This window comes from Antechinus flavipes, chromosome 4, assembly GCF_016432865.1.
Source record: "Antechinus flavipes isolate AdamAnt ecotype Samford, QLD, Australia chromosome 4, AdamAnt_v2, whole genome shotgun sequence".
In the NCBI taxonomy this organism is placed as follows: domain Eukaryota; kingdom Metazoa; phylum Chordata; class Mammalia; order Dasyuromorphia; family Dasyuridae; genus Antechinus; species Antechinus flavipes.
Genome location: NC_067401.1, coordinates 428,436,362 through 428,451,375, shown reverse-complemented (window position 1 = coordinate 428,451,375; position 15,014 = coordinate 428,436,362). Strand labels below are relative to the sequence as shown.

Genomic DNA, 15,014 nt, shown 5'->3' with positions numbered 1-15,014 from the left:
AGGGAACTTTAAGGAAATTTGGGAAAACGTGTATGAACTAATGCAGAGTGAACAGAACCAGAATGATTTGTACAATAACAACATTGTAAAGAAAGAAAATCTGAACTATTTAAAAATTCTTATCAATGTAATGAGTTAACTACAAGCCAGGGGATGGCTGATGAAATGTACTACTTATCTCTCCAAAAGTGATCGACTCAGGGTGCAGAATGAGACCTTTTTTTGGTCATGTCAAATATGGGAATTTTATTTAGCTTGATTTTGCACATTTTTACAAGAGTTGGTCCCTCCTCTCCCCCCACTGTGGGCAGGGGGTGAGGGTGGGAGAGAGAGAAAATAACATTTACTTGTTGTACAAACATATATATTTCTATATATATATACACACGCGCAGTAATGCATATGTGTATATATACATACGTGTATACATGTTTATACACATATGTTCATATGTGTGCCTGTTTAAGTTTTTAAAAAGATAGATGGATGCTGTAATTTAGAGGCCAAGTATTAAAACAACTAAAAGATGACAGTCAGCATCTACCCAACAAAACAGTTAATCATTCTGTTAGAGAAGAAACAGATTCTGCCAGTTCTATAAGGAATAAAAGGACACAGTGAAATATATGGAGTCTTGTAGTTTCAATTTCAATAAACATTTATTAAGTGCCTACTATGTGCAAGATATCATCTAGGCACCGGAGAGACAAAAACAAAGCGGTCCCTGCCCTCAAGGAGCTTACATTCTACTGGAGGAAAATGTACACAGATAAGTACAAAATATATACAAAGTAGATACAATATCATTTTGAGGTGGGGTAGCATTAACAATGGGGCAGAACAACAAAGCCCACTTGGAGGAGGTGGCAAGTGGGCAGAGACTGAAGGAAGCTAGGAGCTTCAAAATGCAAAGATGAGGCAAAGCATTACCATGCAGGTGGAATAGCTTTTGTGTGGAGGGAAGAACAAGCACGAATATTTAATACGTGTGGGGAATACCAAAGGAGCCCAGTTTGTCTAGAATGTAGGGTGTGGGAGGTAAAAACATGAGATCCATTTGGAAATAGAAGCTGGAGTCAGATTATAAAAGGCCAATATGAGGGGGTTTTATGTTATCCTGGAGGCATAGGGAGCTACATAAACTGCTAGAGCAGGGAAATTATATGTTCAGACCCATGCCTTTGGAATGTCTGGTTAGCAGCTGGTTGGAGAAAAATGGAAGCAGGAAGAGGTGATGGCAGTCTGAATTAGGGTAGTGATCACAGGAATAGATAGAAAGGGATAGCTAAGTAAGCTATTGGGAAGGTGGAGTCGGCAAGACTACATCTCATAGACAAGGGCTCATAAATAATCACTGCTGTGATAACCAATCAACAACATGGTTGGTTGTAAAGGTAAGTAGTTGAAAAAGATAATTATGGATCTGATTGATGGAGAGGTGCTAAGACTTAGTGAAAAGTGCCAGAGCCCCAACTCCCTGTGCTAGAGATGTCACCAACTAGCTAAGATGTCACATGGGCAAGTTAGTCCATCTCTTTGGGCTTCAGAGCCCTCACCTAATAAAAATGGAAAGAAATATCTGCCTTCCCCTGACCCCATCTCCTCACAGGGATATTTTGAGGAGCAAATGAAATAACACAGTTGGAACCCTTGTAAAAAATCTAGAGATCAGCATACCAAGTATGACATTATTATAAATTCTTAGGTCTCGGAAGAACTGGAGAACACTCTGCATATGCTATGCCCCTCTCTATTTCTCCCTCCTCTTTGTATCCAGGTTGGAAATTAGGCTTACCTATGAGAAACTCACCTTAGATCCCCATGTCTATGAATGTCAAACACTCATTTTATACATTTATACAAGCACCCAAATAAGTATTTAAAAAAATAAAACTGTTCTAAATACATTTCCATTTGCTTACAAATGCTGATTTACAATCCTAAATCTTCCTTTGCTTATCTGTTTTTTTTTTAATCTCCAAACTTTAATCCAAATACCAGTTCTTGGATGGGTACTTTCCATGATTGAGAGTTGCATTGTCAGCACCCAACACATATCATGCATCTGCAACATGGAATGACATGTCATGCCTCCCAGGGAGGCAACTTCAATCCTATACAATTATTCTTACATGGCAGCAGTGTTATATAATTTTACCTCATGTTGCCCTAAATTCAGATAGAGTTGACTTTCTCCATGATTTGTGATTTTTTTCTAACACTTGGGCAAGAACGCCCATGTCAACAGTTAAAAAGAAGGGGATTAAAATTCGCTACTAGCTAACACTATTCAGGGAAAAGATTTGAAGAAAATGAACACTGTGACTTTGTGATACACATCCACAAACATAACACTGGCCAAAGTTGTGCTTTTTGTAATTTGTGCTGTGAGCCAATTCCAATCATCTCCCATGAGTCTATGATTTCTTAAGGTTACACAAATATTCCCCATAGAGCCCGTGTTCTTCAGTTTGCCAAAGTTTAAAGAATGTCCCTCTGTATAAAAGTCAGTCTGCTTGGTCTTCTGGCATCAAAGCTTTTTTAAGCTTCACAGAGGGCTCCTTCCCTCCCTAAAGTATTGGAAAGATATCCATCTTGAATCATTGCTGTACTTCAAATCCTAGCTCTGCCATTTAATATTTATATGATCTTGGAACAATTTCCTTACCTAAAAGATGAAGGGGTTAGACTACATCAGTTCTTAATTTAGGGTCTGTAATCTTATTTTCTAAAAATATTGGTAACTTTCAATATATTGATTTCTTTTGTTGTCCTCTATTTTATACATTTAAAAATATTCTTCTGAAAAGAGGCTAAGAAACCTGCAAAGGGCAACCTTTTTGTACTTCTCTTCATGATTTATACTTTTTTTTTTTTTTTGGTAGAAAGGGCACACAGTTCCTCAAAATGGCATCCATTATCCTAATCCCTCTTCCTAAGCCCAGGTATTCAATAAAGATAACTGATAATTTTCATAGCAATTACTTTCAACATCTATTGTTTAAGATGGAGAGATTGAAAGCAACTTCTTCCGTTATCAACTGCTTGTCCCAAAGACTCCAACAACCCCCAGTATATGATGCCAATGTTCTTAGATACAGTAACACTGGATGATCTTTTGGATCTAAATACATGATAGTGCTGGAGCTTCAGTAGAACAGGAAGAAAGGAGCCCAAGGGGGTGAGTTACTAGCTCTTGAACTGCCCTGCACTACCACAAGAAGTCAGCAACCTTGGGATCAGAATTGAGGTCAGAACATGCAGGACCTGGGTCAGAGAACTGGAAAGTTAACAGTTTTCCATCTTGTCAAGAAAGGTTTTCTCATTCTAGCACTTCTGGTTTGGATGGAGTTAATGTGCCCAGGAATCTCAACAACTGGAATGGGTTGTTGTTATTACTGCTCTTTTTGGAGATTGTGATGGTTGTTTTTTAGCAATTAGTTGGGCAGCTGTTTTATATGAAATTCTCTTAGCTCAGATCCCTCTAGACACAAAGGGGAATGTTAGGATTTCCCTCATTAACTCAATTAATATGGATAAGGCAACTTACAAACCAATACAAAGTGCTGGCAGTTTATAGAAATCTACACTGGAGTCAGGGTGGTTCACAAGATGAATCTTAATACTGCCCAGTACAGCTTACAGGGATCAGCTAAGTTCCCAGAACATTTTCCCCTGGAGCCACTTAGGGAAAAGGCATCCTGTCAAAAGCACCCAGTCTAAAATTTCTCAATACACTGAAAAAAGGCAAGGTAACCCCAATAGATGATTTGTCCTGTTAAGTCCTGGACCCCTTCCTTCCTCCAGCCACTGGGTTCAACATGGGGGACAGTGGTGAAATGTCATGGACTATTTCAATCTTTGTCATATGCCCCAGTCCCATCCCTTTTGTCCCCAATGGCTAACCAGGAATATAGCCCTTATAATACTGTCTTAAGTGAATTCTAGGGGAAAACGAGAGCAGGAAAGTTTCAGAAAGCAACCTTTTCCTGATACCAGGAATCACTGATCGACAAGTGGAGTGGGAGAGTCAAGGATAAGCCTTTAAATGTCATGAAAGAGTCTGGCAATTGAGTTCCTTTCTTCTTCGGGGGTGGGGAAGAAGGAAAAGAATCAATTTCTTTTAGCCACACATATACATACCCTGTCCCTGCACTGAGAAATGAATCTCAGGCCCTCAAAGTTGGGATTTCAGAGGCCATTTGAATAGGGATCTCCTCTAGGGCATCTTTAACAAGTTGTCATTCAATCTCTTCTTGGGGACCTTTAATAACAAGAAACTCGCTATTTCCTAACAGAGCCCATTCCATTTTTGGAAATGTTCTAATTGTCCAAAATGTTTTTTTTTTTCCTTCCATTGAACCTCATTATATCTTTTTGCAATGGCTACTCTTTGCTTGTCATTCTGTCTTCTGGAGCTGATCACAAATATAATTCTTCTTCTAACATGATATCCTGCTATCTGAAGATCCTCCCTAAAAGTCTCCTCTCCTCCAGGGTCTTGAATCAGTAACTGTATGGTCTCTCCCTCTGCTACTCTCCTCTGCTCTTGACTTGTTGTAATATGTCATAATTGGGAACGGAACTCGGGATTCTACATGTGGCTTGGCCAGCAGACCTATGAGTGGCACTGGGGCAGAGTTTCTGGGGTTCACTTCCACCTCCATTACTACTCGAGTTTTTTAAGCTCTTTCCCCTTCCATTTCCTCATCTGTAAAATAAAGGGATTGGACAAAATAGCTTCCATAGTCCTTTCTAATTCTAGGTTTCTGATTCCATAAACTCCATCTTGGATGTAATATTTCATTGAATGTTGATTATGAATGGAAGAGCTGTTGTGGCTGCCATGAGACATGGCACATTGGACTTGTCATCCACTAAATCCTGACTCTTCATCTAATCTCTTGTCTAGTCCCTCATAATGCACTGGATTTCTTTCTTTCTTTTAAACCCAAGACTAGAACATCACACTAATTTCCAATTTTATTCTGTTAGTATCAGCCTGTGGTTTTGGCTGGTCCCAACATCTTTTAAGATCCCAACTCTGCTCTCCAGTTGGGATGCTCTCTTGCCATTTGTCAAACACAACACTCTTGTCTTTATCTGACATAGGGTTTGGTAAATGTTAATAAGGGCCTCATTCTTGAAATGGGAGAATGTCAAGATTATACTATGGGCCAATGCCACAAAATCTCTTAGAAAATGCAATTAAAGATGCTTTCTATTTACATTATTGCTTTAAAGAGTAAATGCTATAAAGTCTACCCTCCAAACTTAGCCATATCCCAAATGGAAAGGTCAAGAGGATAGAGAAACTTGGGCTCCTTGAAAACAGGTATTCCTGGATCACTTTTAAGCCTTACCTCGTTAAAGATATAGCGTCTAAATCTGTGATTTCCTAAACACAGGGAACTCCTGGAATGGAAAATTCCTTCTACTGATGCAGAATGGTATTTTCTCTAAAACTCACAGTCTTACAGGGCCGTTTGGAGCACTGAGAGGCTAAGTGACTTGTTCAGGATCACACAGCCAGTATGTGTCAGAAGCAAGACTAGAATACAAGTCTTCTTGGTTTCTGGGTCAGCTCTCTATTCACTTATACCACACTGCCCCTCACTCAGTCATATTCAACCAAACCCCCCCAAATCACAAATGGATTTTATTCAACTTAGAATAAAACCATCCCATGTCAGGGGACAATGACAGGGAAGGAAGATATTCTTCTGGAATCTTGAGTTCACTTGGGATCCTATGGCCATCTTTAGCCTAAACCTTCAAGGTAAAGCTAAGAAAAATCTGCCCTTAGGAAGTTCATGTCTGACTGTTCTTTGTACTTTTGAAGAACTCTTTACAATTCAAGCCTTTTCCTCCAAGATTTCCTGTTGGCTGGTCTTCCACTGGGGACTGTGCAATAACTGGAAAAGTAGACTGGAAAAAATGCCCAAGTATTCCCTTCCTTATATATACCATAATTTTTTAAAGATGCAAATACTGTTTTCTGGCTTCATTGTATCCAATTTTTTTCCTCCAATGTGAAAGAAAAATGACCACAAAGTTCTCAGTACATCTTGAGAAGCAGTGATTGGCTTTTTGGACCATTAATTCTTTTCTAACCCTGGTTCCCAAAAAGACTCTGTCCTAAGATCACTTGTAATACCACAAATAGAAGGGCACTCAATGAAGCTTTTACTTGTAAGGATAGTTTCATCCCTAAATAAAAATAGGAGCTACACTGTACAGTTGTGCTGAGCACCATTCACTGAATTAATACCTATTCTGAAAGTTTTCAGTCTGAAACACAAGGTATCTATGAATACTCTTCCTCTTTCCTATGAATAGTGGTTTCCCCCTTGTGAAATATAAACACCCTTGGGTAAGAAAGTCAAACAGCCTGATCCTCAACAAATGATCTGCTTTCTGGCAAGGACAATTTCACTTCCCTCTGAACCTGACCCACCTATAGCTTCAGCAAGAAGCACCCAGAAGCCAAATAGGTGGAAAGCTCAGACACCAGCTCTTAGAACTCTAATTCTTTATGGGCTGGACCGTCTGCTAAACAAGCACTTAAGTTTGCTTTTTTTTCCCTTAGCACAAAAATTGGAATTACCGCACACAGCACCCAAGGGTGCCAACCCAAAGAACAAGACACCAGTTCGATGGCCCTGGGGATGACATGGAAGGAAAGATGCCCTCCCTAGAAAGTGCATTCCCCGCTCTCTGATTCCTAGTCTACCCCTGCTATATTCAAACTTATCTGCCCCAACTGGGAGGACCTGGTAACAGTGTCTCTCCAAATAAAACAAAACCATGCTACATTTGTTTCTCTATGTGCCTTGGATCCCCTTAGGGATAAAAAGTTACTAGAACCTAGAAGAGTGGCTATAATGTAACAATGAGCCGAAACTAGTTGCCAACTGTAGCAGTTTTGTCTCCATTGGTCTTTTTGGGTGCTTATGTATCAGGCGATCACCCCCTACCCCCCATGTAGCCCCACCACCACTGGGCCACTTGGAGCCACAGCTTCCTTGGAGAAAGGTCTTGCTTTCTTGGCTCTCTATCTCTGGCCCCTGCATGGTGTCTCTGGTCCCTTATCGATGGCCCCAAAGCTAAATGTTCCCCTCCTCAATGCTCTGCAGTTGCAGCCTCTGGCTAGCATGAGTCCTACTGCCTCGGCGGCCCCCAAAGCTGCCCCCCGGCATGGTCCGAGTGGCCAGCAGCACTCCAGGCAGAGCCTCCTCCCCAAACAAGCTAATCTTGGCATCCGCTTCGATGGCTCTGGCCAAGCTGGCTGCGTAGCTGTCCAGGGACTTGTGTACTTCAGCCTTCACGTGGAGAATAGAAGTTTTGGCAGCTTCTACAGCAAGACAGGGAGAGAAGAAGGTTAAACTAATACCTGGAGCCAGTTCCTAGTCCTCACATGCTCCCCCTGTTGACTCACTGGCCCAGAAAACTCTGGATTGAGGATGTAGAGCTGATCCCAGGTAAGGAGCTCATCAGGCCTGCGAGCTCCCACAGCTGTTCCTGAAATCACTGCCGGGCTTCTAAGCCCCTCAAACCCAATGTGGAAAGGGACGATACTGACCACATGCCATGTGGAAAGCATGCATGAAATACAAACAGCTAATCTATTTTTTCTCAAACTCCCATCTCTACACCTTTATACAAGTCCTTCCCTGTACCGGAAATATACAACCCTCACTTTTTGAATCCCCTTCCAGGCGAGACTCGGGTACCACCTCCTAAGCTCCTAAATCTTTCCTGAGCATTGTTAATGCTTTCGCTCTTCTCAAATTACCTTCTGTTTATATGAAATCATGTGCATAAAATACTTTAGAAATTTTAAAGCACTGAATGAATGTTGATTATTTCATTATTTCAACATGTAGATGTGTGCCTATGTATGTGTATATACATATACAAGGGCACATATATGTATATACACATGCATGTGTGTATATATGTACCCATATGTATGCGTGTATTTCTATCCCCAATAAAGGATGAGCTCCCTGAGGACACAGACTGTTTCCTTGGTTAGTCGCCAGGGCCTCTCAGAGTGCTTTGCACAAAGCAGATGCTATTTTTTGGGTTGAACTGATCAAATCGAAGGAGGGACCCCCTTTTGTTGGAGAAATTCTCATGTGACCCTGGTTTCTAGGTATATAAAAGAAGTATACAGTTCAAAAATTTTCTGATAATAAATCATAGCTTTGTGACTCCCACATTCAGGTATGAGATCCCATATGGGATCACGGCCACAGCTTAAGAAGCTTTGTATTATGATGCATAAAACAATGCGTGTTTAAAATAAACAAATAAAAGTGAAAAACAAAAACAGAAACAAAAAAAGAAGCTTTGTTCTAATACAACTTCCTCTGAGAGTAGGAATGCCTCATTTTGGGGATCGGAAGGAAGTGATAGGAAGGAAAAAAAGAACTTAAAGTGGGCTCTTTCCATAGGCTAGCCTGGCACAGGAGGTTTGTATAATAGTCCCATTATAGCAGTAATGTTGTCACAGGAACAAACCTCTCATTTGTTCCACTTCATCTTCGAACGTCACTGAACTCCGTCTCTTGGGAGGACAAGTGCAGCGTGAAGGAGGATTGTCATCAGAACTGTAATCTTCAAGTAGCATCACATCAGTCCCTAAAATACAGGTCAGATTTCTCAAAATAACAGAAAATATTAATACCATTCATTCCTCTTTGGCATTCCCCATTCTGTCCTATCTCCATTTCATTCATTTGAATTTATTTTAGGGGGAGGGAGGCTTCAGACCTGTGATTTCATCATAAGGATACTCCGGGTATGAAAACTCTCTCCACTGATAGAGATTAGCAACCCATCTGTTATTACCAGGCTTAGAATTTACTAGCACATTGAGAGGTTAACTGACAGTTAGATTATGATGGACAGGATTTGAACCTTGCTTTTCCTGATTGGTCTTGTTATGCTACCTCTAATTTAATTTAATTAAAATTAAATATCTCTTACATGCAAAATATTGTGCATAGTTCCTGCCTTCAGAATGCTTATAATACATGAACAAAAATAATTCTACATAAGGTAGAATGCAACAAGAATAAAGAAGGGCCTGACAAGTGCTCTAGGAAGACTGGAAGAAGAAATAATTTGGGGGAAATGGGGATGATGGGAATTGTAATAGGCTTTCTGGAGGAGGTGGCTAATGGAAAGGAAGAGCATTCTAGCCATGAATGCTATGCCTTAAAAAAAAAAAAAAAAAGAATCCTTCCGCTTATTCTCTTATCCTTCTGTTTATTTTAGACTTTTATTCTTTAATTCATGATCCTTATACATGTTTATTCTTCAGTCTCTGTATTCTCACAAAAATAAAACTTCCTGGATACTTTTTTTGAGTTCTCTCTTCTAAACAGATCCTGTTATTACATTATAGATTTTGCTTGCTCCTTCCTTATTTCACTTGTCCCTCACTCTTAGAAGTACCAATTCCAGCAGGAGACAGAGAGGATAGAATTGTATTGTAGAATCTTGTAGAAATCTCCCTGTATTCTTGATTGAGCGGCTCATTGTCACCCCCTTAACTTCCATAATCAGTGCCTCTCACCCCCAATTCAACATGAAATCTCATCTCTGGGATCATGTCCTCCTATTCTTCTGGATATTAGCTGCCCATGGGATGTCTGATTCTTTCTTTCTGTTATCAATAGTTCTGTGTTCAATTATCTTCTTGTGCTCAAGTTATTTCAGGGCATCCAGGAACAATCCCAATTTGTCTCTTCCTTTTCTGATTTTACCTAAAGTCTCTCATCTGTTAGTGCCAGTAGAGTCACCTTATCATTCTTTACAAAATAAACATATGTTTCATCCTCAAAACAAGTCATCCTTCAAAAAGAACCTCAAATTTGTCTTTTTAGTGTCACGAATTAAGGTCCTTATTCTCTTTCAAACAACCAATAAACATGTATTAAACACCTACCACATGCCAGATACGATGCTAAACTATTTTTTTCTTTGTGTGAAAATCTTTTATCATCAAACTCAGATCAAAATTCTTTTCTGTCTCTTCAAATATTTTTACTTATCTCTGCTTCCTTTTTTCTTTTCTTCTTTCTTCTTTTTTTTTAAAGTCTTGATGGTCAGTATGGCATAGTAGATGGAGAAAACAGCCTCAAAGTCAGGGATATCTGAGTTTAAATTTCAGCTCTGACACACACTATACAACTAAGGGCAGATCTCTTAACTCCTCCATGCCCCAGACAACTCTTAGGCAATCAGTTACAGAACACAAGAGATGCCACTGGCTTGGCCTCTTCAGGGAAATTTTCATGAATGAAATGAAATCTGTCCTCAGAGCCTGGGAAAAGAAGTTAAAAAAAAAATCCTGCCTTCAATTATAGAAAGGATAGATGGGCAGAGGTCCCAAACATACTAGCCATGTCAGGACCCTCTGTCCACTGGAACCCTGTGTCTGGTGCCCTTCTTATCTCTACCTTCACCTATTTCCTTAACTATACTTTAACCTTACTTCCAAACCCCATAATAAATCTCTTATCAATCTAGCTTTTCAGGCTGATAAATGCTTTTATAGGGAATTCTTGTGCCACTTCTAGACTTCATTTAACTCCATATCCTTGCGCCAAATCCAAAGGGGTTGCAGAGGAGCTCCATTTGACTCCCTGTACCCTGAACCTGCCACTAGACCTCAATTAAACCCTAATTTCACATCTAGGTGATCAAACTGAACCGCAACCTTTTCAGGGCACTCAAAACCAATCTGGGTTTTGAGCTGTTCATGCAGTATTCTTCTGAGAAGAATAGCTGTGTTCCTTCTTTCATCTCACTCTATCTCTAAAGGTAATGGGAAGAATATCTGCATTCTGTATCACCCTACTTGTATTTCAGGTGAAAAGGCCTCTATTTTTACAGAGAGCAGGACCAGGAAATCAGCAGGACTTTTTTTCTTTCCCTATCCTGCAGTGGATGCCCAAGCCACTCAGGTTGGGTTTGGGTTGATGTTAGAGCTCTAAGCTTGTGCACAATTCTTTATGAATTGCTGTGCTTTGACAAAAGGCCTTCTTTTGTCTCACTCTGTCTCTACAGATACAAGAGAGGCTGCAAGAATTTGAAAAACTAAAAGCTTTTACCTGTCCACAATCTAGACACTCCCCTGCCTCTAAAATCTTTTCTCGAGCTGATGCTTGGCGTGAGGAAACTCCCTCTGTCCAAATCCTTCCAGAGACAAAGGCCCTTCCTTTGCATCTCACCAGAAAGCCCTGCTCTCAGGCAGGAACTCAGAGACACGAAAGGAAATGTCTCTTTAACACCACCCCCAGATCAGGGAGACACATGACCATTCTGGAGACTCCATCCCTCTTGGGGGTCCCAGGCTAGCACTCTCTTTAATCTGTTCTGGGGAGATAACCAGAGAAACTTAAGAGGAGCTGTGTTTGGGCCCTTCTCCCACTCTACTGTTAAATGCAATAGAGTCTCTAATGGTCAGGCTGTAGCCACGAGGAGAAAACTCACTGAATTGGAGTGAATTTAGAGAATGTCTCTACCCACGGCTGCTACTTCCTGGACCGGGGTAAGTGGTCTCTCCTTCAGGTCTTGCTCTCCCAGCAAAATTTGGGAGCTTAGATGAGCTACCCCACCCTTTCCTGTGTGAAATTGCCAGAGAAGCCCTCGCCATTCGGGACGCATCAAGCTAGGACCTAGATCAAGCTTTGATTGTCAGCATGCCACACTACATACACCCATCCCTCTCCCTGAACTGAGCATCTCTGCCCATCTTCAGCAGGAAGCAGCTTTTGAGAACCACTGCCCCTTTTCCTGATGTAATCTGGACTGATATGGGGGAGTGGGTAAGTGGTTGATTTGTTAGAATTTTAACTGTATTAGTGTGTGTTTAATGGAATAGAATTTGTTTAAAAAAAAAAAAGGATAGATGAGGGTTGGAGGTATTCTTTTTAAGGGCCAATCTCTTAATCCAATATATATGAAAATATCAAGGTCTGATATTAAGAAACAGGCTGAATTTTTTGACTCATTTTTTGACTTTCAATCCAGAGTTGTTTTTTCTATACCATATTGCCTCTTCTTTCTCCTTGGAGTTCCTGGTAGTGGTAGTTTTTAATCATTCGGTCATTGCTAACTCTTCATGAGCCCATGGACCATAGCATACCAGGCCCTTCTAATCTCTACTACCTCTCAAAGTCTACCCAGGTTCATGTTCATTGTTTCCAAGTCACTCTCTATCCATTTTATCCTCTACTGTTCTCTTTCCCTTTTGCCTTTAATCTTTCCCAACATCAAAGTCCTTTCTAACGAGTCCCATCTTCTCATTCTGGGGCCAAAGTACTTAAGTTTCAAAGCTTCCATATTTGACCTTCGAGCAAACTGTCTGAATTAATTTCTACAAGTAATAACTGATTTGATCTTGCTGTCCAATGAACTCTCAAAAGTCTTCTCCAGCACCACAATTTGAAAGCCTTAATTCTGAAGTGTACAACTTTCCTTATTATGTGAATCCTGAAATAAGCTTATTCTCTCCCCTTTTCAGAAAATGCTAAAATGTTCATCCTAGAAGCTTAGTTTCCCAGACTGTCTTATTGCTATAGTTAAGGCTACCATGATATATTCAGACTGCCTTGGTTCGCATCTTAAAGATACCCATGATGGGAACTTCCCAGACTGTTTTATTAAGCCCAGATGAACACCAAGTTCTCCCAGGATATCTAGATCAATATCTCAATATCTATATATATCGTTTATCTTCCCAACTCATCTATGGTATTTCCCTTGTCCTCTGAGAAACCCCAAAGGTCATATTTTCCTACAAAATATGTGTTTATGAAGATCTTTTCTAAGTCCTTTTTAGGACTAAGTCCACTATGAAATACTCTCTTCCTCCTCATAGCATCTTCCTTTTAATGGCCTCTTTTTCCTTACATAACATAGTTAACTCTGGTTAATTAGTCTATTAAAATCTTCAATGGATTTAGCCTACCGGTCAATAGCATAGTCAGACCTCATGGCATATTACTTTAATGACTTCTTCCAAACCCTCTATTGCTTTCCTAAATCTACTTCATATTTACCATTCCTAGTGTCTATTTTACCTCTTCATTTTGTCTATAACCTCTTAAATAAAAGTACCTTTTGGGAAAGAAAAATGCCCCTATGAATTTTACATGTACCTTGTGCCTTGTATTTTGAACAAGGAATTGCTACACTGACCCTCATCATTCATAGTCCAACTTTCACAGCTACTGAAAAAAAAAAAAAAACATGACTTTGATTATATGGACCTATGTCAGCAAGGTGATTGATGTTTCTGCTTTTTAGTAAGCTGTCCAGATATGTCATGGCTTTTCTTCGATGGAGCAAGCATCTCTTTATTGAATGGCTACTGTAGCTGTCTGCAGTGATCTCTGAGCCCAAGAATATAAAATCTGACACTACATCCATGTTTTCTCCCTCTTATTTGCCAGGGAGTAATGGGATCAAGTGCCATGATCTTATTTTTTTTTCTTTGTATGTTAAGCTTCAAATCTGCTTTTATAATCTCCTCTTTCACCCTCAACAAAAGTTTTTTTAGTTCTTCATTTTCTGCCATCAGAGGGGTGCCACCTGCATATTTGAAATTGTTGATATTTCTCCCAACCTTAATTCTGACTTCTGATTCATCCATCTTAGCACTTCTTATGATATACTCTGCATAGAAATTAAATAAATAAGGTGACAATAAACAGTCTTATCATAATCCTCTCCCAGTCTTAAATCAATCAGTTATCCCATGTTCGATTCTAACTGTTGATTCTTGGCCCACATACAGGTTCCTTAGGAGACAAGTGAAGCTATCTGATACCTCCATTTCTTTGAGGATTTGTCACATTTGTTGTGATCCACATAGTCAAAGACTTTAGTGCAGTCAATGAAGCAGATGTTTTTCTGTTTTGCTTTCTCCATAATCCAGTGAATGTTGACAATTTGTTTGTTAGTTCCTCTGTTTCTTTGAAATTCCCAGTTCACATACTGCTGAAGGCTAGGTTGCAGAATCTTAGGAGTAACTTTACCAGTATGTGAAATAAGAACAATTATTTGGTAATTTGATTGCTTTATTAAGCCCAGATAGGCAATTCCCTTCTTTAGGACTGGGATGTAAACTGATCTTTTCCAATCTGGTGGCCATTGTTGAGTTTTCCAAATTGGAGTTCCTAGTAGTAGACCAGAGCAAATCTTGGCTGTTGTAACTAGTCCTTCTCTATCATTGGCAAAAGGACAACCCGCTGGACCCCAAAATGGCTTTGGAAAAAACATGTTTGGTGGCCGTTTTCAGCAATGCCTGATTGAGAAAACTGAGTGGAAAATCGGGTTCGGGGATAAAGTACAAATCAGAATCCATCTGATAAGTTCCTGCTTTGTGCAAATATCATACGTTCCTTCCCTTACCTCCTCGATCCCCCAACACATTCAGTCCAATACAAGAAATCAGGAGGAGTAACAGATGCTGCTGAACTTTCTTCTTGTTGGTCAGCAAATTGTAATCTAGATATTCTACTGATCAAGATGTGCTGTGCCTACCACTGCCTGGCTTTGCAATGTTCTAGGGCCATTAGCCAGGACACAGAGAAAGGGAGGAAGATTCCTCAGCTTCAGTCAACTCCCAGAAAAAGACTCTGCCATCAGGGAGCAAGCCACAAGGGAAGGAGCTTGTTTTTAAAAGCTTCTTTTGAAACAACCAAGGCTCAGAGACTTGCTTACAGGATTCAATGCTAAGACAATAAATTCCATTGGTTCTTATAACTCCTAACATCCAATAAAAGTCCCTGACAGAAACAATTGCTTTACTTTTATATTAATGACCATTTCCCTTATTTTTCTCATCGGAAACAGACCCCTGTAGATTATTCAGCCAGTCAGTGAAGGACATTGTTGACAGATGAGATTGCCCAAAGCCTAAGGATACAGATTTTCCATCTTGGGTGGGACCTCAACCAATCAAAAAATCTTATAAAGAGTATCACATCTAA

At 40.0% G+C, this 15,014-nt stretch overlaps 1 protein-coding gene across 1 annotated transcript in view; it reads right to left on the bottom strand.

Moving 5' to 3' along the window:
* Window positions 1-640: 640 nt before the first annotated feature.
* The window catches only part of GPR161 (G protein-coupled receptor 161), a 52,377-nt gene continuing 38,003 nt past the window's right edge, over window positions 641-15,014 (bottom strand). The window contains exons 6-7 of the mRNA XM_051999012.1: window positions 8,527-8,646; window positions 641-7,354 (exon numbers count right to left, since the gene is read on the bottom strand). Of these exons, the coding sequence (XP_051854972.1) occupies window positions 7,107-7,354; window positions 8,527-8,646 (368 nt within the window). The 3' untranslated portion in view covers window positions 641-7,106. The remainder of the gene's footprint in view (window positions 7,355-8,526; window positions 8,647-15,014) is intronic.